General features: G+C 37.8%; 1 protein-coding gene across 1 annotated transcript in view; it reads right to left on the bottom strand.

The window, feature by feature from the left end:
* LOC101862102 (A-kinase anchor protein 9) overlaps window positions 1-26,371 on the bottom strand; it is a gene marked incomplete in the record, with an annotated part of 176,565 nt that overhangs the window by 40,402 nt on the left and 109,792 nt on the right. Inside the window, 17 exon segments of the mRNA XM_005093187.3 lie at window positions 471-590; window positions 913-1,041; window positions 1,529-1,732; window positions 5,686-5,715; window positions 6,759-6,923; window positions 7,431-7,565; window positions 9,018-9,155; window positions 9,590-9,775; window positions 11,163-11,441; window positions 13,287-13,406; window positions 14,000-14,119; window positions 15,720-15,952; window positions 18,446-18,490; window positions 22,664-22,876; window positions 23,737-23,775; window positions 25,361-25,591; window positions 25,821-25,979. Of these exon segments, the coding sequence (XP_005093244.2) occupies window positions 471-590; window positions 913-1,041; window positions 1,529-1,732; window positions 5,686-5,715; window positions 6,759-6,923; window positions 7,431-7,565; window positions 9,018-9,155; window positions 9,590-9,775; window positions 11,163-11,441; window positions 13,287-13,406; window positions 14,000-14,119; window positions 15,720-15,952; window positions 18,446-18,490; window positions 22,664-22,876; window positions 23,737-23,775; window positions 25,361-25,591; window positions 25,821-25,979 (2,546 nt within the window).

The raw sequence follows: 26,371 nt of genomic DNA, 5'->3' as shown, positions 1-26,371 counted from the left end.
AAGACACATATAGACCAAAATAACAGCGAAGGAGTGAGATTTTGTAAGGGAGCAAACATTTTACCAGAAAGATAAAAGGACACTGAAAACAAGTAAATGGTGCTGATTATACAAAAGCTCCCACCCACCCTACACAAGGAAAGAGAGACCTACCTTGACAAAGACACACATAGACAGAGGGGGAATACACTTTATCCTCAGTATGCTGTTCAAATGTATTAAGTCTAGAAAGCAAACTTTTACAGGAGAGAGAAAAACAACTGTTTCATTCTTTTATCGAATGTGCCTACATTATGAATTTTTTCTTCATCTTTTTTTTTTCAACATTTAGAATGTGAATTTCAACCAAATATTTCTGGAGCACATGCAACTAATACCAAAGATTAAGACACTGCCATTTTAAAAAAAATTAACATTTTGGGCTTAGAAGATTCTAACATTTCGCCGACGTTATGTTCTCTTCTGCTCACCTGGAAGTTTGTGAGACTAGCAATCTCCATCTGTAGACTGTCCACTTGTAGCGTGACTTGGTCCAGCTTCTCTTCCTTCTCCTGCACTTGCTCCTGTCGCCGGTCTCTCTCCTCCTGGGCCTGCAAATATCACCCCCCAAAAAACAATCAATTTTTCTGACTTTGAGATATAATAGTTTTCAAATTGACTTTAAAAAAAAAAAAAAGACATTTGAACCGAGGTGGGGGGGGGGGAGAGAGAAGACATGATGCTAAAAAAAAGTTACGATTGTTGATCGTTAATAATAAGAAAAATAAAATTGAAACTTTACTTTTTGGATCCAGCAGCCATATGAGTTCTAGCCCTTTGGCCTAATGAAATTAAAAAAGACCAGGGTGTGAATCACTTCATCTCCCACTGGAAATGACATACAAAATGAATCGCATTCAAAACGTGATGTACCTGAAGGAGCTCTGCCTCCCTGTCTTGCAGCTGCTTCTCCAGAAGTTGGCGGGTCTTTGTGCCCTCCTCCAGCTGTTGTTTCAACTCTTCCGCGGTCTGCGTCAGTTTGACCAGCTCTGCTTCTTTCAGCTAAGAGATAAGGGAAATAGTATAACGAGATTAGAACTATAAGAAAAACAAAAAAACAAAGAGAAAGAAACAACACAAACTTTAACCAAAAGAAAAATGAACTGATTGGATGTTTCAAAAAAGATACACTCAAAGTCTTTGACAGCATATTCAACAGATATACATTAGGAATGAAAAAGGGTGAAGTATGGCCTTTATCCTGCAAATTAGTAAAGTGTATGGGTTTAACGCCCTATCAATATTATTAACGGGACCTCCAAATTCAAAGTCTGTCTGCGATAGAACCAAGCCAAAAGCGTAGAGAGCTTTGAAAAATCCACAAAACGACTGGAGTTCAAGAACACCCAAGGTAGGATTCGAACCAGAGTCATCCACTCCGTAGTCAAGCACAATAACAACTAAGCTAATGGAGTAGCCTACTGCGTTCTGGCCACACACTTGAACCTAACAATAATAAGAACAGCAATTACTTATAGAATGTCCTTACCATTTCTTTCTCACTCCACTTCTCCTTCTCTTCTTCCAACTGCCCTAAGGACTGTTTCAGCTCATCTCTCTCCTGCTCTGCAGAGCTCAACGACCCCTTCAGTCCATCCAGCTCCTGCCGTGTCTGCTCCAGCTGCTCTCTGACACCATTTAGCTCTGTTTCACGTTCAGCCATTGTATCTTCAAGTTCTTGCTGAATGCTGGTCTGTTCCCGTTTTTGTAATGGGAAGGATAAAACAAGAAACAATAAATCAGAACATCATTCTCACACAATAACAGCCCATCTCTAACAACACCCTCGGGAAATGAGTAAAAAATAAAAGGGTATTCATTTCAGACTAGAAGAAAAAAAAAAAGGTCATTGTATAATGTCAGTTGGGGAAACTACCGATAATACATCTAATACTCTCGCCTTACTCTGTGCAAGTTTTTGGCCAGTACAACATGAATATGCTAGAACTTAACTAATAAAGGAAACAAATGATCCTTTTCTGGTATTTTTTTTTACAGAAAGTAAACATTTTGTTTGTTTTAGTTTTAATACGTTTTTTAAGGCACTTACAACCCAATTAGGTAATATGAGTGTCACAGATTTGAGGTGTTACAAGAGAGTAACAAACACAACAAAAGGAGGAGAGATAAGGACAATAGATATTTGATAGGAAAGAAAGAGCAAACCACACTAAAGCACCCGCCAACCACCCACAAAAGTAAACTTAAATATCCATTATGAACACAAGAATATTAAAATATCTCTAACCGTTTATGAACACAAGAATGTTAAAATATCTCTAACCGTTTATGAACACAAGAATGTTAAAATATCTCTAACCATTTAAAATATGATGAGGACAGCAGACAAATAAATATCAGCATCAGGTTTGGATTTTAGTACCATGCGGGCTAATTCAGTGCTTTAAGAATAAGAACTGCTCAAGAATGCCCTGTTAAATACAGTATTTCAGTGGGAATATCTTACAACCTCTTTCTGTCCAACGTTTTAAAATTTCCCACGTTGCCATTCACCACACCCAGCAATTTGAATAATATAAGCTAAAACATACCAACACACCACTTAAATGAAAACGCAAGAACCAAACACAACTGATGAACTATAATTCTTAAATAAACTCTATAAACATACTTTAGACAAACACATGCATATCCTATGCGTCAATATCCATTTCTATGAGGCACGGCAACATCTTCACCGAGTTTGCGGATTTGAAAACAGTAAAGCTAAAAGTTCTTGGTTTTGTTCTCTCCCCTCGAGCATTAAACCAAAACAGCATCTAGGGAGAAAACTACAGTACAGTGAAATTATAATCTTAATAAAATAGGCTGTTTAAAAAAAAGTTTTACTGTAGTTTGCAAGAAAAATTTCCAAAGAATTCTAAAACTAAGTAAAGGTCACCCCTTCTAAAATATTGTAAAAAATTAAAATTAAACAAAAAGTTTTAAAAAGATTGTTGGACAGAAAAAAAAAGTACATATAACAGAAAATTAGCAATAAAAGGTTTATGCCTTCAGTAAAGTGACATCTCGAGAGATAACAGAGTACCTCTGCCTGAGCAAGAAGAACAAAAGTTAATATTTTCTTAAAATGGTCGGCTCTCAGTATATTCCATGTGCATCACAATAAAGTTCAAAGTATTCCACTTGTGGCTACAGCTTGAACATTCAACACACGTCTACGACTTGACAGCTTCTTACAGTCTTCATCTATTTAGACACAGAAGTTGCTAGTAGATTGCTATATGATGCTACCTACAAATTTCTCTGAGGAGTGATCCATAAGCCTCTGTGCAACTCACAATAATCAACAATTAACTATTTATTCTTATGGCATCTGTCACTGCTTCAGGCAAATTTTATACACGTGTATTGTCAAGACGGAAAAAAATACAACTGATGTCAGCTGCAAATATCCCATTTCACAAACCTTTTGAGAGAAAAAGTGGATTAGAAAACTAATAATACAATGCTCTATTCTTACTGCTTTCGAATGAAGAGGACAAGAAGAGATAACATAACAGAAAAGAAAATAGTTTGTGTTAGTCTGTGGGATCATAAATGGAAAAAAAAAAAAGAAAAATTTTTTTTTTCAAAATAACCACCAATTATTAACACCACCACAAATTTCAAACAAACACAATAGTCGGCACAAATGTCTTCTTTTCTTGTTATCAAAGTCAAAAGACTTCTGAACAGCCACATCAGGTGATAATTAAAAGAGAGTTCAAAGTCAGGAGAAGTTGTTAACCGTTTTTCCGTTACTCAACACAGTTCGTTGTTAACTCTACCACAAAACAAAACTTCAGATTGATCACACAGGTGCAACCTTAGTGGATTTCCAAAATCTTTGCTGTAAAAGAATGCAAGGTAACAATTCAGCAAAGGCAACAGCAAAAAATAGAGATGACTCTTCCCCATCCAACCCATCACTTACTTGTGCATGAATACAAACTCACATACACATAAACACACACTCATGCACATATACAAACATAAGTGATTTTTAATCTTTCTTTTCTGTTTTAAAAAAATGGAATAAATCAAACCAAAGATACAAAAAAATATGTCTTCGCCTCTCTGCTTTAATATCCAGATGTCACTTCCTAGTAATCACAATTTCCAAAGCTACCCTTCTCCCTCTGAGACCGAACTAAGAGAATAAACTCTAAGAACCTACATAACAGAGGAAGAGAGACAGCAACTGCTATTCACTGCACTGGATCAAAGGGTAAAAAACCCATGCATCTCTGGATCAAAAACACCAACAACATAAAACACACAAACACAGTAAACACTTCCGCTACTCAATCTCAGTCTCCCCACACCACAAGCCCCTCCATATTTGTACACTTTCAGCTGTTCCAGCCAACACAACTACCAAGCCCACACACTCAAGCAGCATTAAGACAAAACCCAATATTGTTCCAAAATGACTCCGCAAATCTCTCTAACAAATATGTGTTAAAATGGGAAAAACTATTTTATTTCACTAAAATTTGTCAGATCATAATTTCATCTCAAACGAGCAGGATTGATGTTTTTAGGTTATGTTTTTTTTAAACATAAATGAAGTATGGTACAGTATGCATACAAAATACTGTGCTATTATTTCTGATAGAAAATTTTTATGTGTAAGTATATGAGGAAGACAAAAATAAGAAAATCAAGCTCAGTATAGAAAGGTAAACTGTCAGCGCAAGTGTCATTTGTGTGGAGGGTGCAAAACACATTCACAGTTGTGTGTATACACTGTGGACTCCGTCAAGAGAAGTCACTGACAAACATTAGGAGGTGTGTAAATAATCGCAATTTTTTTCTTACTTACACAAAAGTTCATTAAAACATTATTATGCAATGTCTTATCAACAGAATTTTTGGTTTTATGCCTGGAAATGGACTTGCATAAAGTACAATCTTCTCCACCACCTCTAGGATTTTCCCACATCAGTTCACAATTTAAAGCAAGATTTTGTTTTTCTAAATACCTAAAACTCCTCCCCTCTGCTATGAAACACAAAAAAACACCTTTTCCTATAAAAATAAATTCATGCATTTGAAAATTGTAAAAAGCCGACTCATATAGCCTACGGAGATAGCATAATATAATATATAAGGCTGAATAATTGGTATTCCTGCAACACTCAAAACATGCAATTTGTCCGGTCTTTTACAGAATACTGATTATAACTCATTGCTCATTGTATGCTTGATACATTTAAATATATGTCAGCTAAGAATATAGAAGAGATATATGAAAATATGTATGTGTATACGTAGGAAATGAAGCAAATGGAAACAATTCAGCAATTTACACTGACAGAAGAAACTTTAAAGTTACCAAAGGCTCTCTCTTTTGCTCCCATCTATTGTCATTATTGATCACACTTAATAAAGACCATTCCCTCTTATTTCCTCCACAGTGAATTGGTGTTACCCACTACAACTGAAAAATTGGATTACAATCCTGCAAAAGGAATTGCAACCATTCTGGCTCCCTGCTGTAACCATGTATGTTCCTCCAGACTTATTGGGACGTCAACGCTATGTTATAAAAGATTAGTAATCAAAAGAAAAAACAAAACTGGAAACATTAACCAAGACAATCAAATGAGTGGCTAAGAGAGCCTGGCACAGGGTACTGACCGGAGTGACCGCTCTGGCAGATCTACTAGTCTGTGTGATGACAACGGGGAGAGAAAAACACAAATAAAACAAGCAAAAACAAAATACAAATTTGTTAAAGAAGCTCCCATACTGATACACGTACAAATCCACATTCAGTACATACACATAATACAAGATTATTTACCTGTGAGTTTCACGATAGTACACTTATATTACCTCGCTATACTTCAAGTGCAGTGATATCATAATGGTGAGTAGATATAATATGACACTACATACTCAATTCTAAAATGTGAAACCATTGGGCTTGAAACCAAACCAGTGCATCGAGTGACATCCACAAATACCTTTTTGTTAAACAATTCACTACAATTCAAATGCATCAAAGCCTTTACTTGATAGAAACTAATGAAAGCACATTTTTCCTGCAATTGTTAAAAGCATTTTATACCCTTTCCAATAATAAAATATACACTTTTCCAATTCACACACAGTATGTTCATGGCACAACATATAATCATATAACAACAAAAGCCACGGAAAAGCAGACATAGAGAAAGAGACATATAAGAACAAAGACCAACAGAAATCCTCCTCCCCTAAAAAAAATACATTTACAAATGAGTGAATAAGAACAAACATCAACCTTGACCACTGACTACGAAACACAAGAAGCAAACAAACATTTGTGCTTGTCTCAAATCAACAGATACAATCATCCCTCAAAGTGAAAACCCCTTCCCAAAATTACACATTCTCATTCCAAGAAACATTTGGTTGCATCACCACCCAATCACGGTGCCATGTAGTTTTCGTCCCCGTTATCCCAAGCTGATTATGGTATTCAGCCAAACCCAGTCTCATGACGGGTGTCCCAGTATACCAAGACAGATAAAGGTACATACAGAAGGAGTTAAAAGATGATAATGTGAAGGAAAAGAATTTCCTCCTCACCGCTTGTAGCAAAATATAAGACATCAAGAAAATCTCTTCAAGATAATCATGACATGCAAAGGTGGAAAGCTCAACTAGGAGGGACCATTGAGAACGATTTTTGACTTGCACAAACAGACATGGGGACATGAACTTACTCGGCCCGTCATGGAGATGTTGAGCATGTTGTTGGTCTCTTCGTTGAGTGGCAGTGACACGTCCAGGCAGGGCTCTCCTCGCCTCAAACAGGCAATGTTGTCCTGAAGGTCACTGATCTCTTCCTCCTTTTCCTTCAGCTGTTGCTTCAGGGAATGGACATTGACCTGTGAACACCCATGGTCAAGGAGACAGGTTATATCAGGTCATAGTAAAAAAAAAAGGCCAAAATAATCAGAGATGAACATGGGAAAAAGCGTGTGCAGCAATGAAAACTCAAGCGATCCTAATTTTACAACATTGAGCCTAGGTTGATTTATCAAAGATTTGAACCAGGGATATATCTGCCCAGCAGTTAAGTTAACCCACAGTTAGACATTAAAGGTGTCACTTTTTAAAGACTTAATTCTTTTGAGAACTTTCAAGGAAAGAGATGACATCTTGTCAAAAACCATGAAAAGACAAAAAGTCCTGCGTAGTATTTAGACAAGCCATCTTAGACAAGGTGAATGTTTCACAGTGTCATTATAATGTAAAAAAAAAAATGCAAGAGGGGAAAATGAGAAGTGGCTCTTTATACGCGAGATTGTATAATACAAGTATTCAGTCAAAGTCAGTCTTATACAGGTGACTGTTAGAGCAGGTTCGACTATACTGTCCTAAAGAGTCCTCACCTGCAGCTTCTCCACCTCCTGCACTTTCTCCTCTATCTCGTGGTTCTTCTCCTCCAGGAGAGCGGGCGGCAGAGTGTGCTGTGACGACAGGCTGGACATGTTGGACACCTGGGACTGCAGCTCCTCCAACTGGCTCTGGGGAGGGGGAGACATAAAAAAAAAAGTATTATAGATTACATTTTTATTGATCCTTGTAGGGCAGTTTGGGTTATCATGGTAAACATACCTAACATAATTACATAATTATAAATACATACACAAGTACATACATAAATACAAAATATACTACACCAATACAGAAGAATTTCACAAACATGCCATTGCTGGTCACCACTGTGCAGCGTCCTGGGTTTTTTTTAGCTAAAGTTGTTGTGTCTTGCTCAAGGACACACCCAAGTGATCAGCCACCAAAACCGCGTGTCACCGATGTAGGAAGGAAGAGTTTCATGGTTTCAATAAACAGAAGTACACTCAAATGATATCACCCATTCAGTCCAGGCAAAAAGCAAAATAGACCAATAAAAATAACGGAAGGAAAGAAAAGAAGTAGGATCTAATAATCATAATACATAGCATTTGTATAGCTCAAATTCTCGCTCCACGGCAAGCTCTATGCACTTTACAATCTTCATGATTAAACCAGCAGACCTGATAGCATTCCCAAACAATCTCAACTTCCTGGAAGCATACAGTGTAAGCTGCCATTTATAGGCGCTAACACACTAACATACTGACAAGATCTTTCGCTGTCTAAGAGATCTCATAATAATCAGTAGCGTCTTCCAACAACCCTACACGAAGGAAGAGATGCAGGGTCAGAAATAAAATTCAGTAAAGAATGACTGAAGGGAAATGATTAAGAAAAAAGCTAAATAAGGAAGAACAAAATTAAAATAAAAGTATCGAGAAAGACGTCCTGGAAAGATGTAACACATCAACCACTGATCCACATGTGTCATGGAACAACGATAAAGACAAAGTTGGAATGAAAATCGAGACGAAGCACAAGCAATTTTTTTGGTAAAGTTGTAAAAAAGACAGAAGAAGGGATTAGCACCTTGCAATACTTTTTCAGCTTAAGTCACACCAACATTGACATAAACACTTGAAGGAAACTTCATTACCAGAGCTGGTGCCCATGAATACAGTAATGCGATTTATGACCCATTTTTTCACGGTGATCATAGAACAGAGTCAATGAGGAAAGCATTCCGACTTTTCACAAAAAAAGGTCATATATATAAACAATTAAATCAATTCCTTTTCTTTAAATATCCATGCATGTGGTTGAAAGATGCATCTTACGTGAAATGTGTATTATTATAGTCTGCTTTACTTTTCTCTTCATATTGAATCTTAATAACAGTAATGTATAATTTAAATTCTATTTATGTATACCTATATATGTGTTTACCATTCTTATACGGCCCAAAAAAATGTCCCACTGGGACAATAAAATATAATCTTATCTTATCTTACAAGTTTTTAACATAAAAAGGTTGCAGCTGTCCAACTTTTGTAAAAAGATGCTTGACACGGGCCTCTGACCAACCTTTCAGATTAGCTTGAACCAGACCAAAGACTAACCTTCAGGCTCTGGTTCTCTTCCTGGACATCGCCCATCTCAAGGACACGAGACACTTTAGCGTGGATAGCCTCAGCTTCCTCAGCTTTCCGTCTCAACTCATTCTCCAACGCTTCTGTCTTGGACTGAAGATCAGAGATCTGACAGGACAAAAAGAAAAAGATAAAAAAAGAAAATTTAAAGCATTAAACAAGGAGTATTTACAAAACTGCCTATTTTCTCACCTTCCTCACCCTCTCCCTAAAAACAGTCAAAACTTCAATGTTTTTAACAATACAACAAGGTATGAAGAAACCAAGTGAATGGCCTGTTTAAAAGAAAGCTAAAAAGTCAATGACAGTTTATGCAGTAAAACTGAGGACTGATGAAACTAGCAGAACGTCTTTTTTTTTGTTACACCAAAGTATAAGACTGTCCATACTGCAGCTATACAGATATAAAAAAACAAAGATATAATATTATTTATAACCACCAATGCTGATACTTCAAAGTAAAAAACAGACATGAAAAATATTAATTCATTTGAGTAAAAAAAGAGACAAAAGAAAAACCTCAATTCATTTGACACTCTCACCTCTGCATCTTTGTTCTCCACCGTATTCCTCTCTGCCTGAAGCCGCAGTCGTAGCTGTGTGGCGTCATTGTCTTCATCATCCCCTCCGTAGTGGCGCAACTGGTCCAGCTGGTTTTTCAGGGCGGAGATCTGCAGTAGCTGCTGGTGCACCTGCTCCTTCAGGGCCCGGTTCTCATGGATCAAGTCCTGGAACAGAGAGTTCGGGTTGGAGAAAACCAATCTATTTTACTGTACCAATATCAAAGTCCTGAAAACGACAGCTTGGGTAGGACGAATCAAATCATTTTTACTGCACCAATATCAAGACAACAGAGAAAGATGAAGCAGTAAGGACAATCAAGTAATAATTGAAATAGCTTTACATGATGAAAAAAAGTCAGTCTGATAGCTGGCCTCTCCCCACACCATCTTCAACCTGTCATATATAATATGTGGCGTCAGTGGCCTAGTGGTAAGGCTCTCGGACTCGCAACCGTAAGGTCCTGGGTTCGAATCCCGTCAGGGGCCCGACGTTGTGTCCTTGGGAAAGGCACTTTACACGAATTTTCCTCACTTCACTCAGGTGGAATGGGTACCCGGCTATAGACAGCGAAAGATCTTGTCAGTTTGTTAGTGTTTGAGCGCTTAATCAGCTGCTTGCACTGTATGCTTCACGGGAAGCTGAGAATGTTTCGGAGTGTTCTATGGTCTGCTGGGGTAATAATATAGTGTAAAGCGCATAGAGCCTGCTGTTGTTATTATTTATATCCAGAAGTCCACGTATCCATCACTTTCAGATGAGCATAGGCTTATCAAGATACATGTTCCATCTCAGACATGAATTGTTGACAAAAACAGCACAAACATTATTTTCTGTATCAACAGAAAATTGCTTTAAATACTTCTTTTCCTTCTGACATGTTGGCCTGAAGAGTACTAAGTAACTTTTACCAACAGAAACTGATACGGGTGGCTAGAATGACCCCTGATCTCATACACTGAAGGCTTTATCAACATGAAATAATTCCTGAAATTTAAAACACAAGGGAAAAAGTATGCAAATATTCTGCTTTCTCTAATGATCCCCACAAAAATATTGGCCAAAATTTATTTGTTGGTTTGATGGTCATCACATCATAACAATTAAGAGCTATTATATCAAACAGTCCGCACATTTACATGACAGGAGTGACAAATCAGACCCACGCCAATATTGGGAAAGAATCAATTCCAATCTAAAAAGCTGAATACATCATGTTCTAACATTCTGCTTCCTATTGATAACTCACATCTCTTGTAACTGTTTTACTAGGAATATAGAGCAGTGAGCAAAGCGTCACAAAAGTGTCATGGTGAGAAAGCAGTGAGCAAAATATCACAAAGGGTTACAGTGCTGTACTGCTCTTTTAACAACAATAATAATAATAATAATAATAATAATAATGATGATGATGATAATATCAATAACAATAATAATAATATTAATAATAATAATAATAATAATAATAATAAATGATAGCAATTGTATAGCGCATATCCCCACTTGAAAGCAAAACTCTCTGCACTTTACAACAGCAACACAAAGACCCCCTACCTCCTCAGACTGCTCCGAAGTGTGTAGCTCATCCTCCAGGGAGACATGACTCGGCCGAGATCTCACTCTGACCGGCGACAGCGGGGTCGGGATGTCCTGGTCTGTCCTGTCACCCGTCGGACGTCCAGCCCTGGCCAACTCGTCATCCTCGGTCTCGTCCCGGTCCTTCTCGTCCTCCTGCTCGGTGAGCTGCCGTTCCAGCTTGGTGATCCTTTGTTTGAGCTGGTCCTCGATGTCCCCGCGCTCGTCCAGCTCACTCTCCAGCTGCGACACCCACGTCTGAGGGGAAAGGTCAGCAGTTTTAGTTGTAGTAGAGTTTTTTGGTTTAAAAAATATATTTTTTTTTAGTTGAGAGTTTTACGGCGCTCGCAACTGCATAAGGTCATATGAGCGCCAAGGGGTGGGTGTCAACAGAGAAGTCTTTACTGGGAATCAGACTTAGAGTTAGACTGCTCACCTCTCTAGCTTCAACAGCACAAGGTGTGCTTCGACTATCAAGGAACCCCGGAAATAGCGGGTCACAAGAGTGTGACAAACATACAAACGAAGTAGAGGAAAAAAGAACATATGTTAGGATTAGGAAAGAAAAAGCAGCAGTTCCCTGTTGTAGATCAGGCACAGTTATGAGCGTGGCATGATGAATTAGCCTATTTACAATTCTACTGTGCTTGAACGAGAAATGTCTCCTCTTTGGGAATGGCCTAAAGGCACTACAGTCAGTGGCACTGCCCCGGGGGGTCAGCAGAGGTTTTACAGCGCACGCAACTGCATTAGGTCACATGAGCGCCAGAAGATTAGAGGTGTTACAAGAGAGGAACAAACACAAAAAAGAAGAAGGGGAGATAAGGACGATAGATGTTTGAGAAGGGGCAAACCACACCAGAGCATCCACCAACCACCCACAGTGGGTGCACATTGTTAAGTTTGAGTCACATACATTACTCATTTGTGAAGCGTGTTGATAAAATGAGTTACTTCTCAGATTCAAGCCTTACGTAAATAGATAGGTGAAGTTTTTAGAATTAATAAGTATGAAATAATAAAAGACAGGTTATAGTTAAAGAATATGGCATCAATAGAAAATCTATAGATTTTAGTCTAATGTCGATCGATTTGTGGCCAATACCCCCATTTGTGGATTGCGAGAAGTAACTCATTTTGTCAGCACACGCCTCACATATATCACTGTCCAGCTGTTTAAAAGAACTATGCTTTTTGGGCTTTGTGCATTTCAATAGCTTGCAAAACTATATGATGATTTTTGTAATAATAATAACATTTATAACAACACCAACCATAATATTCATAGTTTCCATAATTGAAATAATAGTGAAAGTAACAGTAATAATAATAATACTAATTCAATGTGGCATGATACATGAAAAAAATGAACTCTCTCTTTAGCATTCATTATCACTAATTTTATATGATTATTTAGAACCAACAGGTTGCTGTGTCACTCTTGCTCAGCAGCATCCCTAGGCAAAAATACATGTGAAAAATTGACGTACAGGATTGTTTTGAAGAAAGAAGGCAACTGGACACGCCGCGGTAGATTAATGCCAAAGAAAGATATAAGAAAGCAAAAATTAGTTACCGAAATATAAAATAATTGTTTTGTTTGTAGAGACAGAGAAATCCAGTAATTCACAGTCACAATTCAAAAAGGAAAATATGAACATGAAATGTTTTGACAGACACCTAAGTCACGATACACACATTTCCCCATAACAAGTGAGAGTAGACACAGGCCTGACAAACAGAACAGACAGCAAAGAATCCACACAGTGTAGATATTGGACAGAAAAAATGCAAGGTTTTATCATTTTCATATACAGTTGAAATTGTCCAAGACTGCCATCCATTTTTAGAGGAGAAAAGTGAACGTCTTAGACAGGTGGACATCTTAAACAGTGTCATTATAATTTCTAAAAAATGCAAGTGGGTAGGGGGTGGGAGGGAGGTTGGTTGGGAAGTGGTTGTTTGTACAGGTGACTTGTCTTAGACAGGGGTCCATTAGAGGTTTGACGGTACAGTTCACCGAAACCATCCACAGATGAGAATGAAAGATAGACACAAAACAACAGGAATAAAACATTCAAGAGTTCATTCCAAAGGTCCCACCTTGAGGTCATGAGCACTGAGTTCTTTGTCCTCCAGAGCTTGCTGAAGTTCCAGTGTTCTCTGATGCATGGCACTCTGGCTGGTGATGCGAGACTGAAGCTGCTCTGTCAGGTCAGCAATCTGGACAAGAGAGCAATTGAAATTGTTTTATTTTTTTATTTTTAGTAAGAGTTTTACAGCACATGCAACACATATAGGTCATATAAGTGCCAAAGATTAGAAGTGTTACTTGAGAGTAACATACAAAGAATAGGAAGAGAGTTAAAGACGATAGATATTGACAGGAAAGATGGAGCAAACCACACCTGAGAACCCATTATCCACCGCAGTATTGAAAAATTGGACTGAAAAATTGTGGATGAATTTTGACATAGTCAGTGGGGACAAATTATCATTAATTGAACAAAATAATGTATATCATGGTTGTGAATCTTACCAATAAGAGGAACGGATAGAAATCGGACTAATGAGAAGCATACAGACATGATTTTGGTTATTCAGTGCAGGGGAAACATGAGATAGAAATATGAGAGCCCATGAGAAGAAAAAGGATGCACTAATGCAAATCTCCAACCACCTGCCAAAAGGACAGTATAGATAATGAACACTTCAGCTCAGAACAGATTACGGGTTGGCCAAAGAGCTAGAGCCAAAAGACAGCTGAAATAACAAAAACAACATGTAAAGACAAGAGTTCGCTTCGCTTTAAATACCTCTCTCTGGAGTCTCTGCTGTGAATTTGCATTCTTGTCCTTCCCCTCAATGGTCTCCTGCAGTCTTTCTATCTCTCTCTGATGTTCCTCTCTCTCCTGCTCTCTCTCAGCCATTTGTTCCTGACAAAATAGAAGAATATATAAACAACCTGACTATCATTACAGACAACAAATTCCTCACCAAATTTTGCTACCTTAGTTTCTTTTGATACAGGAGTGTAACTACAAAATAAAACAAAGAAAGTCAATTTGAAAGTGGAGCACTTGGCATGGGCAACAGTAATAAAAAAAAAAAAAAAAGACCAGACCATCAATGATTTATTTATAGTGGCACCAGCCATCCATGTCCAGGTGCTGTTTTAGCCTCTAAAAAAAAAAATTTTTTTTTTTAAAATGGAAAGAAGGCCTGTAGCATACATCAAAGAAAAAATGATACAAAGAACATCTAAAAAACCAAAGTGCAATACTATATTATTCCACCACTTTTATTTTTGCTAGTGAGAAGAGGGATCATACATTGACCTCTAAAACAACATTGTCAATCAAAGTAAAAAAAACTTGTAAAGAAAATTCCTGAGTAAAGAACTAAGAGCATAACAATCACCTTTATATACACAAAAAATATATCCATCACAAACAATCAGAAGCTGGTGTAGCCAACAAGAAAATTCAAGAATTTATAAGTCATTGAAAGAGCTTGATGACTTTTCGTCTGTCCAAAAAGTGAGTACCTCCTTGAATCTGATCAACACACAACTTTCTATACTACTGCTGTGTACAAAACACTCGGCTATACACATGTGTTGCTGACTACTTTCAAATTATCAATTTCCAAAAGCAGCACACACGCACGTAGGATAAAAGCCACACATACACACACATCGCATTGACCTATCAGATTATTCTCAAAATCAACAACACCCCCCCCCCCCCCAACAAGAACATTCATCATCAATAAAAACTGCTCCTGACGCACTTGGCTACTTCAAATTATTGATCTGAAGAGTTATAATTTACACCCAAATAACAGTACAATTTTTCACAATCTGATTCACATTTCAGAGTCTACTTCTCGAATTGACCAGACTTTTCAGCAGTCTTTAAAGGCTGTACAGTTACAGGAAATTGTGTACTCAGCCGTTTCATGAAACTTAACATGTTAAGGGTTACAGTGATAGATTCCCAAAATCTTGATGAAATTGACCAGCTGTTGCACTGCATGGCTGGTTCTCTCTTCTCCTAGGTCATTTTGCTTCTTCTATACCTCAATACACATATGTTGCATCAGATATATCATGGTTTGTGCACGCACTGTCAGAAGCTGTTACCACTTTTCCATCAATAATATGCTCTTTTTAACCCGCGTGTCCACGAAACCAGAAACTAACTGACGAAAAGTCATTGGTCTCTCAGGAAATCGGTAGTTGAACTTGAGCAACAGTTTTCACCTTAGCAATCCAACTTCCAACATATTAGAGTCATCGTCACCTTTAGTTCTTCAAATTCTTCTATTTCGCTGGAGAAATATTTTTCTCTACACATGTATTGGTCATTGTCAGACATTTACAGATGGGCTTTTTAAATTATTATTATTATTACTATTATTATTATTATTATTATTATTATTACTATTATCATTATTATTAGTAATTATTATTATATTATTATCATTATTATAAGAGCTGAGTAATAAAGTCTGACCAAAAGCAACGGCACTCACATCGACAAACGCCCGGCTAGCCTTGAGCTGTCTCTCCATGTTCTCCAGCTGCAGCCGCATGTCCTCCAGGGCATGGTTCCTCTCTTCTAGGGCGGCCTCGTGGCGTCGCTCCGCCTCCTCCGAGGCTGTCTCCAGCTCCGTCAGCCGCAGCCGCGACGCGTCCAGCTGGTGCTGTAGCTGCGTGGACAGTTCCCGCTTCTCCTGGTTCAGGCTGGTCACTTCTTGCAGCAGAGCTGTGGGATTGGGTGTTGGTGGTGGGAGTTGTGGCCACAAGGTAGGCACGGGGGGAGGGGGCAGCAGACATTTGTCATTACAATGGAAGAAAACATTCTGAAGGCAGAATCTATTACAATGTATAAGTACAGACACATGACTCCTGCACACGACTTTTGCCTTCACAAAAAAATATGAAGCTATTATGTATACAAGGCTCACAGCACACTTACAGCAAAAGTTAAAAACAATAAAATTCACAGAAAGACAGTGTGAAACTTTTCAGAAATATCAAACAAGCAAAGATGAACACAATGATTTTTAAAGAAATTGTTGTCTAAAAATATGAGAAACAAAAAGAAATGCGACTATCTCAGCAGTACTTTAGTATGAAACAAAATCTAAAACTTTTCAGAAATTGATAAATTAGACAAAGAAACTTTATAGAAAAACAAACAAGAGCATTCAAGAGAGTGAAGAAAAAATACAAATGAAAAAGAAAAAAAAAGATAGAAGTACGGAAAATGCTTAAACTGCAAGGCAGTAAAAGTAGAAAACCAACAAAAGTAACATACTTTTTAAAAACTGCACACATTAGAGTCACTGGGAAAGGAGTTAAGGGATCTCAAACTATTAAAGTAATCAAAAGAAAACTGAAAGAGGGTGATATCAAAGAGCTGAGAAGTTGCATGACTGTAGCGGTTTAGGGTAAATTACGTGTTATTTTTCATTTTCACTCGTGCACACAGTGCAAAACTCAAAGAAAAGAGGCAGAACTGTCAAGTACAGAACTACGTCAAGCACAGAGGTAAAGTGAGAAAATAAAAAATAAGAAAACTGAAAAAAAGAAAGGACTTAAAGTGAAATGAAAGCCAGTTGTTTGATAAAAATCAAAACAAACCACACATGTGCAAACTACACTCAATGTGTAATGGTGCAGAAAAAAAAAGAAAATCCCCACAAAGAAAAAAGTCAGAATTTTACATTATCTGAGGAAAACCATTATGGTTTGTTGAAACATTTCTATGACTGCAAAAGCAATGAATCTCCTCTGTTGTTACCTTTCTGCACATTCCTTTGCTGGTAAATATCATTCCAAACTTTATGAGATAAACAGAAGCAGGGTCATGACTTGTATACAAAACTTATACAGTCTGGTTATTTCCATACCAAAATAAAACACCAATGAATAACACACACATGTACGCAGTCAGGAAGACGCCAAAACAAAGAAAGGTTCGGAACCTTATATCAAGAAACACCCATGAAATCATGCAACACAACGATACCACAATCTGGCAAGGTCTACAGTGCTACATGCAGACTCACTATTCTACTGACATAACTGTTCAGGCTATGCAGAGACCACAACAAACAATGACCAAAAAAAATTCCAAAGTTCCCGGACAACTGCACAACTGGCCTGAACTTTCAAGAGAATTTTTAATACTTGTACAATGGAGCAGTGAAAGAAAAAGTCAAGAAAAGGTAATTTTGTGGGAAGTAGTTTAGAAATTTAGATAATATAGGTGAAAGTGGGGATGCTTAAGCCCTGTCAATCAGTGCGATTCCCAAATAGTGCAGATCACATCCCAGCAGAGAGACAGAGCTAAAATAATCTCTTCCAAATTTAGAAATAAAACTAACCTTGTATTTGAAATGAAGAGCCTAACCATTACATCACACACGCTAGTACGTGTCAGGTCAATGCAGAACTAAAATAAGGAGTACCAGAGAGGGCAAAACTCTAATCGGCAGATAGCGTAGAGCAATGATGAGGATACCTTCCATGAACAAAATCAAATAAGAGAAAAAAAGACATGAAGGATGGTGGACCTGGGAATTTCAGAACAGCTGCTCAAGATAAATGAAGGGCTGAAACAGCCAAAGCTATTTAAAGATTTAGCACAAAATGATGAAAATGAAGATGATGAAATAGTGTACAACAATGCACACTATGCGTAATTTATCAAAGAACATAGAAGCTGATGTAAAAAAAAAAGGAAAGCCATGTTGATGATGATGATGATGTAGTGATGAACAGAATAAGGAAAGGCCAATTGTGAATATTCTCCTCCTATAATCAAACTCTTTTAATTCGACTGACCCCCACTTATGAATAAAAAATTAACATTTCAAGAACCACTCAGGGAGAAAGGAACGGGTGTCAAAACTCTTTTCTGTAACAGTAACATCAAACACCAAGGCAAATATGCCGGGCAGAGGCATAAAGCTCCACAACATTGAACAAATGTAACTCAAAAGGATTGGGGCAAGAAAAGGCAGAAGTTTGTTGTTGATATTCAGCCTTAATCAGAGAGTAAGAAAAATAAAAGGGAAGGGCTGTAACAAAAAGAAGAGGCTGCGGGTTGTTTGTAGCCCACTAAAGGCTAGGGGATGGATCTCCGCTGTAAAGCAAAAGAACCCAGGATTGACGCAAACAGCATTATAGGGCAGGTCTACGATTGACATATCTTTACAGAGGGTACGTGGTAGGTAGGCTAGGCACAAACCTGGCTGTTCTGAAGTCGTAGCCTGAGGAGTTTGCTGTCCAGTAACTGTGCACAAAAGACAACAGACATCATGCTCAACGGCGGCGAATGTGACCACTGATGACACAATAGCTACAATAAACAACACCAGATCTGGGGTAGAATCTCTACAGCAAGCAAATGTGAGTGGGGAGGGCAGGGGAGGGGGGGATCACTCAGGGTGGGGCAAACATGCAGCTGTCTTAATGAGTTTTGTCTTTTATTAGTTAAGAAGCAAACTGTACTAAATAATGCTATAAGTCCTAAAAACACCAAAAAATTGACATGTAAATTGGGTACCTGATTTAGTGTTGCCAAGAATGAAAAAAGTAAATTCGTAAGGAAAACCGAAAATATAAATTTTAAAATCCTGCAACTTATGATTCAACATCTATATTCTTCTGAAGTCAGAGTCAAAGATCCCTTTTCGGTCTTGAGCCTCATTCTATACTCACACACTCCTGAAAGCATATGTTTTATAATTGCTTTTAATTTAAATTATTATCGTGCAAATACTGGTCACTTATTCAGTGGTGAATCTACAGAAAAAAGACCATAGTTTTCTAATTTGTTTACATTATTAAGGGGTAACAGAATGCCTGATTTAATGTTGTTTTAGAGTGCACCTTGAGCAAATGTTTTACCCATACAGCTATTAAATTCAATGAAACAGGGAACATGCTTTCATAATGCTGAATATAAAAAAAAGCCAAGTAAAATGTTCTGTCTTATCGGCACTTTTTCCATTTCTGTTTCATCCAAACCTGCTATATTTCATGCACTTTAAGTGATCCTAGTATGAAAAACTGGGTCCAGAAATCTTTTACAATTTGAGAAAAAAAAAAATATATTATTGTCCCTCTTACTGTGAAAACGAAAATCTCAAAAAAAGGGTATTAGAAAAGAAATTTTTATAAAGGGATGGGGGGTAGGAGTGAAGGGGGCAAGGGGCAGGAGATGCTGCATTCTGGTTAGCAACCATGTAAAAGTAAAGCAAAAACCTGCATGAGCTTTGAGTAATGTAAATAAATGTTCTAACTATTTTCTTAAGCAAGAAACAAAACTGACAAGCTGCTTGCATGCTGTTTTTTTATGCAAACATAATATTTCGATCATCAATTTGTTAATAATTCGTTTCAGTAGTAAAACTCTACCACTCCAAAACTTGTGGGGCAGGGGGTGCATGCATACTAGGGGAAAAAAGCTTGTGGTGGTGAGAATACAAATCATACAAAGGACAAAAAAAGCATTGAACCAGGATCTAATCTGTATGACTTTCCTCCACTTGAGAAAAGCAAAACCTCCACCTTTGTGACTTGCATCAAGATGACACCTGTGACGTCTTCCTCCAAAAAAAAAAAGCTCTTTAATACACTACAATTACCCCCCAAACTATATTTTGATCAGTAATAAAAATCCCACGACAGAATTATGCCAAATGAGTATCAGCTATTTACAAATGCATCTACAGGTATATGACTTGCCCTTTCCACATATTTAAGAAAAGACCTGACATCTGAAGAAAGAACTCACCTTTAACATTGAACTAAAACTTAAACATATCACTTTAGACAAGACGGAAGGAAATAACATGTAGAATAGCCAGCCAAAATAAGTAACATGTCAAATCTAGCCACATAATTTAGCCAGTTATATGAACTTTAAAAAAATGTGAATATCATTTATGTCAACTGAACTAGCTGTAAGACTTGACCAGATATCATGAGTAAACTATTCAGCATATGGCAAACAAACATGAACTTCAGATGGTCTGTAAAGAAAAGTTGTAGCATCATATAGTAAAAGACGGAAAAGGTTTAACTTATATATCATTTTTAAAAACAGCAACGGTAAGAATTGTCAAAGTCTCCTTCTTTGTGTTCCCCAACTAGATCTCAAAGGTGGTCCACTGCTGGTTCTTCAATTCAATCATCTAATTTTGACAGTTAAAAAAAAAAAGAAGATTAATGGGCACCCTACTTTTTGAAAAACTGAACCTTTCTCTTTAGACATATTCTAACCCTATCTTGACTGGCTGCTACACATCTAATTATCAGGAACATCGTACTTTATGTGTATTCCGCCTTGATACAAGCCACAATATCAAGTGTTGTAGTAAAATATTTTGCAGGAGGATAAAGCATATGATACGTGTGCTTTTGGGCGAGATTTAGGGTTGGATTCGGGATGATAGATATAAAAATGGACAGAGTGGAAAGGGCAATAAATAGCTGCTATGACTCAGACATGATCTTATAACCTTAAAAAAGAACTACAGTATCCCAAAAGCTTCAAACAGAGCATTGATTTACATACAAAAAAAATAACCAACCCCATAGTACTCCTTTTCATAAAAAATATTGCAGTTTTATAAGGTTGTGCAAATAAAAAGAACCTTGTGGGAAGAAATTGGAAGAGAAAAACCCTCATATGGCAAAAAAAAAAAAAAAAGAGTTGAAAACTGCTCTGAAAGTTGAAGCCCACTTGTAGATTGAAATGGGGGGGGGGGGGAAGGATTTCTTACCTTAGCAACAGTTTCAAGGCTTGAAAACTGTTAGTGCTGAAACAGCTTAGAAAACATTGATGATCCAAAAAAAAAAATTATTATGAAACCCATAATCACCAAGTAAAACCACCACAGAGAAGAAAAATAACCAGAGGCTGACAGGTCACACCATGTATTACAATGGTGACCATAGCCAGCCCGCGTAAAGGTACTCATGCAGTTAGCAATTTGTCTACCCTTAAACCCATAAGAAAGTTCTAAAATATATTTGGTGATAAAATAAAAACAAGTTCCACTCAAAAATGAATCCAGATCTCATTTTATTGATCAAAAATTGTCTGAGTCAATTCTATTCATCATCCCCGAAAAAGTGAGGTGGAGGTTTTGCAATGGAGTTGCATACATACAGAAGTATATATATCAAGTAGCTCAGAGAACGCTTGACAATAGTTCTGGCTACCATCATAACAGCTGCTGAGAATGCTCTCATCTTCATGAAAGACAACAATATAAGAGTCTTGATTCAGGAACAACTACATTGAAGTTTGAAACCAATTACTTAAACTACTGCCAACATAACAGAAAAAAAAAACCCACACAGAAGGCAGTTTAAAAAAAAAATTACTAATAGAAGAAAACATGGATTGTTCTCAGATTAAATAAAAGTTCAGTTAAAACAAAATGCTTACAATTAGAGAGAATTAGGCTGGTGCAAGACCCTGGTTAAATGCTTTGCTACCAACATACCGTGGAAAGAAATCAAACTCAAAACAATCAAAAAAAGTATTCGATGCAAAAAAAAAATTAACAAAAAACAAAAAGAAGAACAAAAAACAACTTTACATAACATCACATTTAACATAATAATTCAGAGGACAGTCAAACGTACTGCTTAAATTTCAAATACAGTTGAACCCATTCTGAAGCAATAAATGTCAACTTTAACCTATGTCTCTGTAAAAAGAGGTCAAAGTACCATGAAAAGTAAAAATATTCTCTTAGAGTTTAGAAAGTAACCACTTTGCATTTTATACACAACTTTAGTGACTTGACCACTTGAAAGTGGACAGGCAAAATTTGTTTTTTTTAGGAAGTAAACGATTAGTTGTCATGCGGAACAGGTTCTATTGTACTACTCAATACAATTAACACACCTTGAAACATTTAAATAAAACCACATAAACTCTGCCATATGTACAAGCAAAAAACAACATTCCAAGACAAAGATGGCTTGAACAGAAAAATAGCACTCTTTTGAATTTTGTGATTTAAAATTAATAATTTGACCATCTGACTTCAACATTTATCAACAATCTGGCTTGACTAGACCAAGCAAAAACATTTTCATATATAATTTAGAAGTTTTTATCCCAGATATTTACATCTTTATGTCCTACAGTCAGAAGCACTACTACTAGAGAATCAAACCCACAGAAGACATCGAAGACAAAATTCCTTGGTGTCTCTGGCAGATGATATTATTGTTACAATGTTCACTTGAAAGAAATTACTTTCACCTTTATTGTAGACCCTGGGTTTTGATAGCAATAAAAGAAAGAGTGTGTACTATTCCGAGTTCAGCCACCATCGCCGGAGCAAGTATGCCCCAATAAAAACACTGAGGGGCACAAACACAAAACGGTAGGACAACACATTGGGGTTGGGCGGGCTGCGGGCCCGAGAGCGACAGGAACCTTGCATCTCCTGTCCAGCGTTCTCCCGCAGCAGCTCCTGCTGGTGTCCCACTTCCTCCCGCATGGAGTCAATCTCCGACTGCGAGCGCTCAAACTCGGAGAGTCTGGAGCGGGTCGAGTCCAGTTGAATGATGAGAGCCTCGCGTTGTTCCTCCAGAGACTGGACCTGGGTGTCCAGCGCTTCTCGCTCGGAGCGATAGCCAGAGATGAGACCTGGCAAGGCAGGGGGGCAGTGCAGCCATTGGTTGGAAACTCTTCAAAATAAACCTCACATACATGCCAAACATGCTACACCATGCAGTATCTCTTAAGTAAAAATCAATTGTACTAACAGAATAACCTTGGAAGGCATTTGAACACACATACAATGTCACACATTGTAAACATTCTAAGCCAGGTATAAAAACTGAAGAGCATTATACGGGTGGGAAGTACCCAACAGCAGAAAAATATTTAGAAAATAAAAGGAGCTTAACTATATCAAAGCCACTGTTCAGCCATTATAATCAATCAACACGAGAAGCAAGTATGTAAATTCAGCTATAATAGTTCACTCTTAAACAAAGCTTACTTGATCTATAATTGAAAAATGAAATATGTAGTGTAAAGGTAAAGACCAAAAAGCTGCACACTAACACCAGACAGAAAAGACAAGAAGAGCATTCCACAGAACGCATGCAGTGAGAGTACAGCAATGGTTGCTGATGAATAGATTGTTGATTAATTGGAATACACTTTGCCCTGTCCTCCACCAGTATATACCTCATCTCCAGTCAAACTATAAGATTTCTTCCTTTAATAGTTTCATCTTAAGAAGAAAATGGAATTAAATTGGCAAATTTATGGTCAAGATATAATCAAACCATTTATTCCTTTCTTAATATCCTTTAAATAGTTAAACCAAAAACATGAATGTTGTAAGGCCCTGACCACTCTAAGAGGCTATTATCCTCTCCAACACCAAAATGTTCAGTAAAATGTTCCTTTTTAAAGCCATTCTTTGAAATTAAGAAAGATCGACATTTAAAAAAAATTACTATAAAAATATAGAATATTGTTGAGTTATAAATAACCTTGGCCTGTCCTCCGGAGAGATTGTGGTGCAGCAGTTTCTAAAGGATTGAGATTAAGAAAAGGCTCAAGTCATAGCAAAGTGAGGTGAGGACAAGACGATTCACAGAGCCAGGAAACAAATTAGGACAGTCTGATTTGAAGTATGATACGTAAGTAAATGAAAGTACATGGACACAATCATGGTCCTTTAGAGATGAAGGTATTGTTAATAAGGTCATATAAGTGCCCAAGATTATAGGTGTTGAAAGAGAGAAACAAACACAAAAAAGGAGGAGAGATCAGGACGATAGTTGTTTGATAAGAAAGAAGGAGTAAATGAAACTAGAGCACCTGCCAACCACCTGCTAAAAAGGATCTTTCAGTGGCATCCTCTATCAACCCATATACAGAAACAATAGAAGGACAGTAAAGAAGTAAGGCCAATCAGAGGCATCCTCAGACCACTCATAGAGTTATTTACCAAAGATAAAAAAAGATGGCGGACAGAATAAAACATGTAGACAAGACAGTCGACTTATACCGAGCCAACACGATTTCTGAATGTTGACAAGAATGGAAAAGAATTATAGCAATACCGACAGAGAAATAGAAGGAGCGGACTTCAAGAGAGCATACAAGAAGCACAAGAGGACTTTACCACATAAACACCTATGGTTGCATTATTTGATTTCAATAAGACATTTACAGCACCTATAACACAAAGGACAAGTGCCGAAGAATAGAGGTGTTACTTCTAGAGAGTGACATGCAAAGAAATGAAGGAGTGATAAGGATGATAAGATGCTTGATGGGAAAGAAGGAACAAGCCACACCAGAGTACCCTCCAACCACTCACACCAATAGTTGTGAGTAGTAAGAAGTAACAGTAGTCTCACTACAGCTTGATAGCTTTATTACTGTACAAATAGAGGTGAAAGTCCCATTAAGATTCAAGTTCATATAGAGACAAGTTATAGAAATAACAAAGCAAGACAATTTAGTGAGAGAATCTGAAAAGAGATGTGATAGAAAATATGCAAGTTCTTAAAACGATGGACCTCAAGTGCAAAATTAATAAGTAAATTATCTAGACAAAAGTTATCATGTATGTTAAGAAAGATGTTCTTCTTCTGTTATGCTCCCAATAGATATTTGATAGATAAGAAAGAGCAAACCACACTAGAGCATCGACCAACCACTCAAAGAGAATGTATGAATAGTGTAAAAAAACACAGACAGAGCAAGGATTTTATGCATGGTATGAAGAACACAGACTAAACAGAATGTGTGCATGGTACGAAGAACACAGACAGAGCAAAAAATGTATGCATGGTAAGAAGAACACAGACAGAGCAAAGAATGTACGCATGGTATGAAGAACACAGACTAAAAAGAATGTGTGATGTGAAAAAAACCCAGACAGAGCAAAGAATGTATGCATGGTATGAAGATCCCAGACACAGACTAAACAGAATGTATGCATGGTATGAAGATCCCAGACACAGACTAAACAGAATGTATGCATGGTATGAAGATCCCAGACACAGACTAAACAGAATGTATGCTTGGTGTGAAAATTAACAGACTGAACAGAGAATGTGTGTGTGTGTGTCGTAAAACCAGGCACCCATGCTCAGCACTAACCTTCAGCCTTGTGCAGCTCCAGGCCCAGGTACTCCTTGGCCTCAATCTCAGCAGCGAGTTGAGCGTCCAGCTCGGTGCATCGGGTGCTGCTCGTCTCTACCTCGCGGGCGCGACTGGCTAAGGTGTCTAGCAGTTCCTGCTGGGTGGACTTTGCCTCGATCAGCTGACAAGTGGAGCGCTCCATCAGCTCTAGGAGCTGTGTCACTGCAGTGTGGAGCCGACCCCGGGCATCTGTAGCAGTTAATATGCACATCATTACATTGTGCATGGATTGGTTTTGTTTGCTCTTTTGTTTTGTTTGGGGTTTGTTTGTTTTTTTTGGGGGGGGGGAGGGAGGTGTCAGATTTTAGTAAGCGTTACAGTACTTGCAGCACAATTAGGTCCAATAAGAGGCGAAGATTAGAAGTGGTACAATAGAGTAACAACTGCAAAAAAAAAAGTAAGAGAGGTAAGGACATACCTGTGAGGATTTCCTCTCCCTCGGCATCCAAATCAGGTCCGACAAATATACTTTCTGCCAGTCGGTGTGAGATTTCCAGACCCTCATCTGTGGCATTTGACAAGACACTCGTGTCTTCTAGGGTGTGGCTGTCTTGGCTTGTGTCTCCATCTGCTGCAGCTGGAAGAGGACACATCATTGGATTTATCAGTTTTGTTTGTTTTTAGTAGAGGTTTTATGGTGCTCGCAACTGCATAAAGTCAAATGAGCGCCAAGGGGTGGATGTCAACAGAGAAGTCCTTACAGGGAATCACTCACTCTGCTCACCTCTCTAGCTTCAACAGCACAAAGTCTGCTTTGACTATCAAGGCACCCCGGAAATAGCGGGTCACAAGAGTGTGACAAACATACAAAAGAAGTAGAGGAGAAATGACGATAGTAAGGATTAGGAAAGTAAAAGCAGCAGTTCCCTGTTGCAGTTCAGGCACAGTTATGAGCATGACATTGAGGAATCAGCCCATTTACAATTACAACTCTACTGCGCATAAGAACTCAAGATGTTAACGTTCCCC

This window comes from Aplysia californica, unplaced genomic scaffold, assembly GCF_000002075.1.
Source record: "Aplysia californica isolate F4 #8 unplaced genomic scaffold, AplCal3.0 scaffold00059, whole genome shotgun sequence".
Classification (NCBI taxonomy): Eukaryota; Metazoa; Mollusca; class Gastropoda; order Aplysiida; family Aplysiidae; genus Aplysia; species Aplysia californica.
This window is presented reverse-complemented; position numbering and strand designations above follow the sequence as displayed.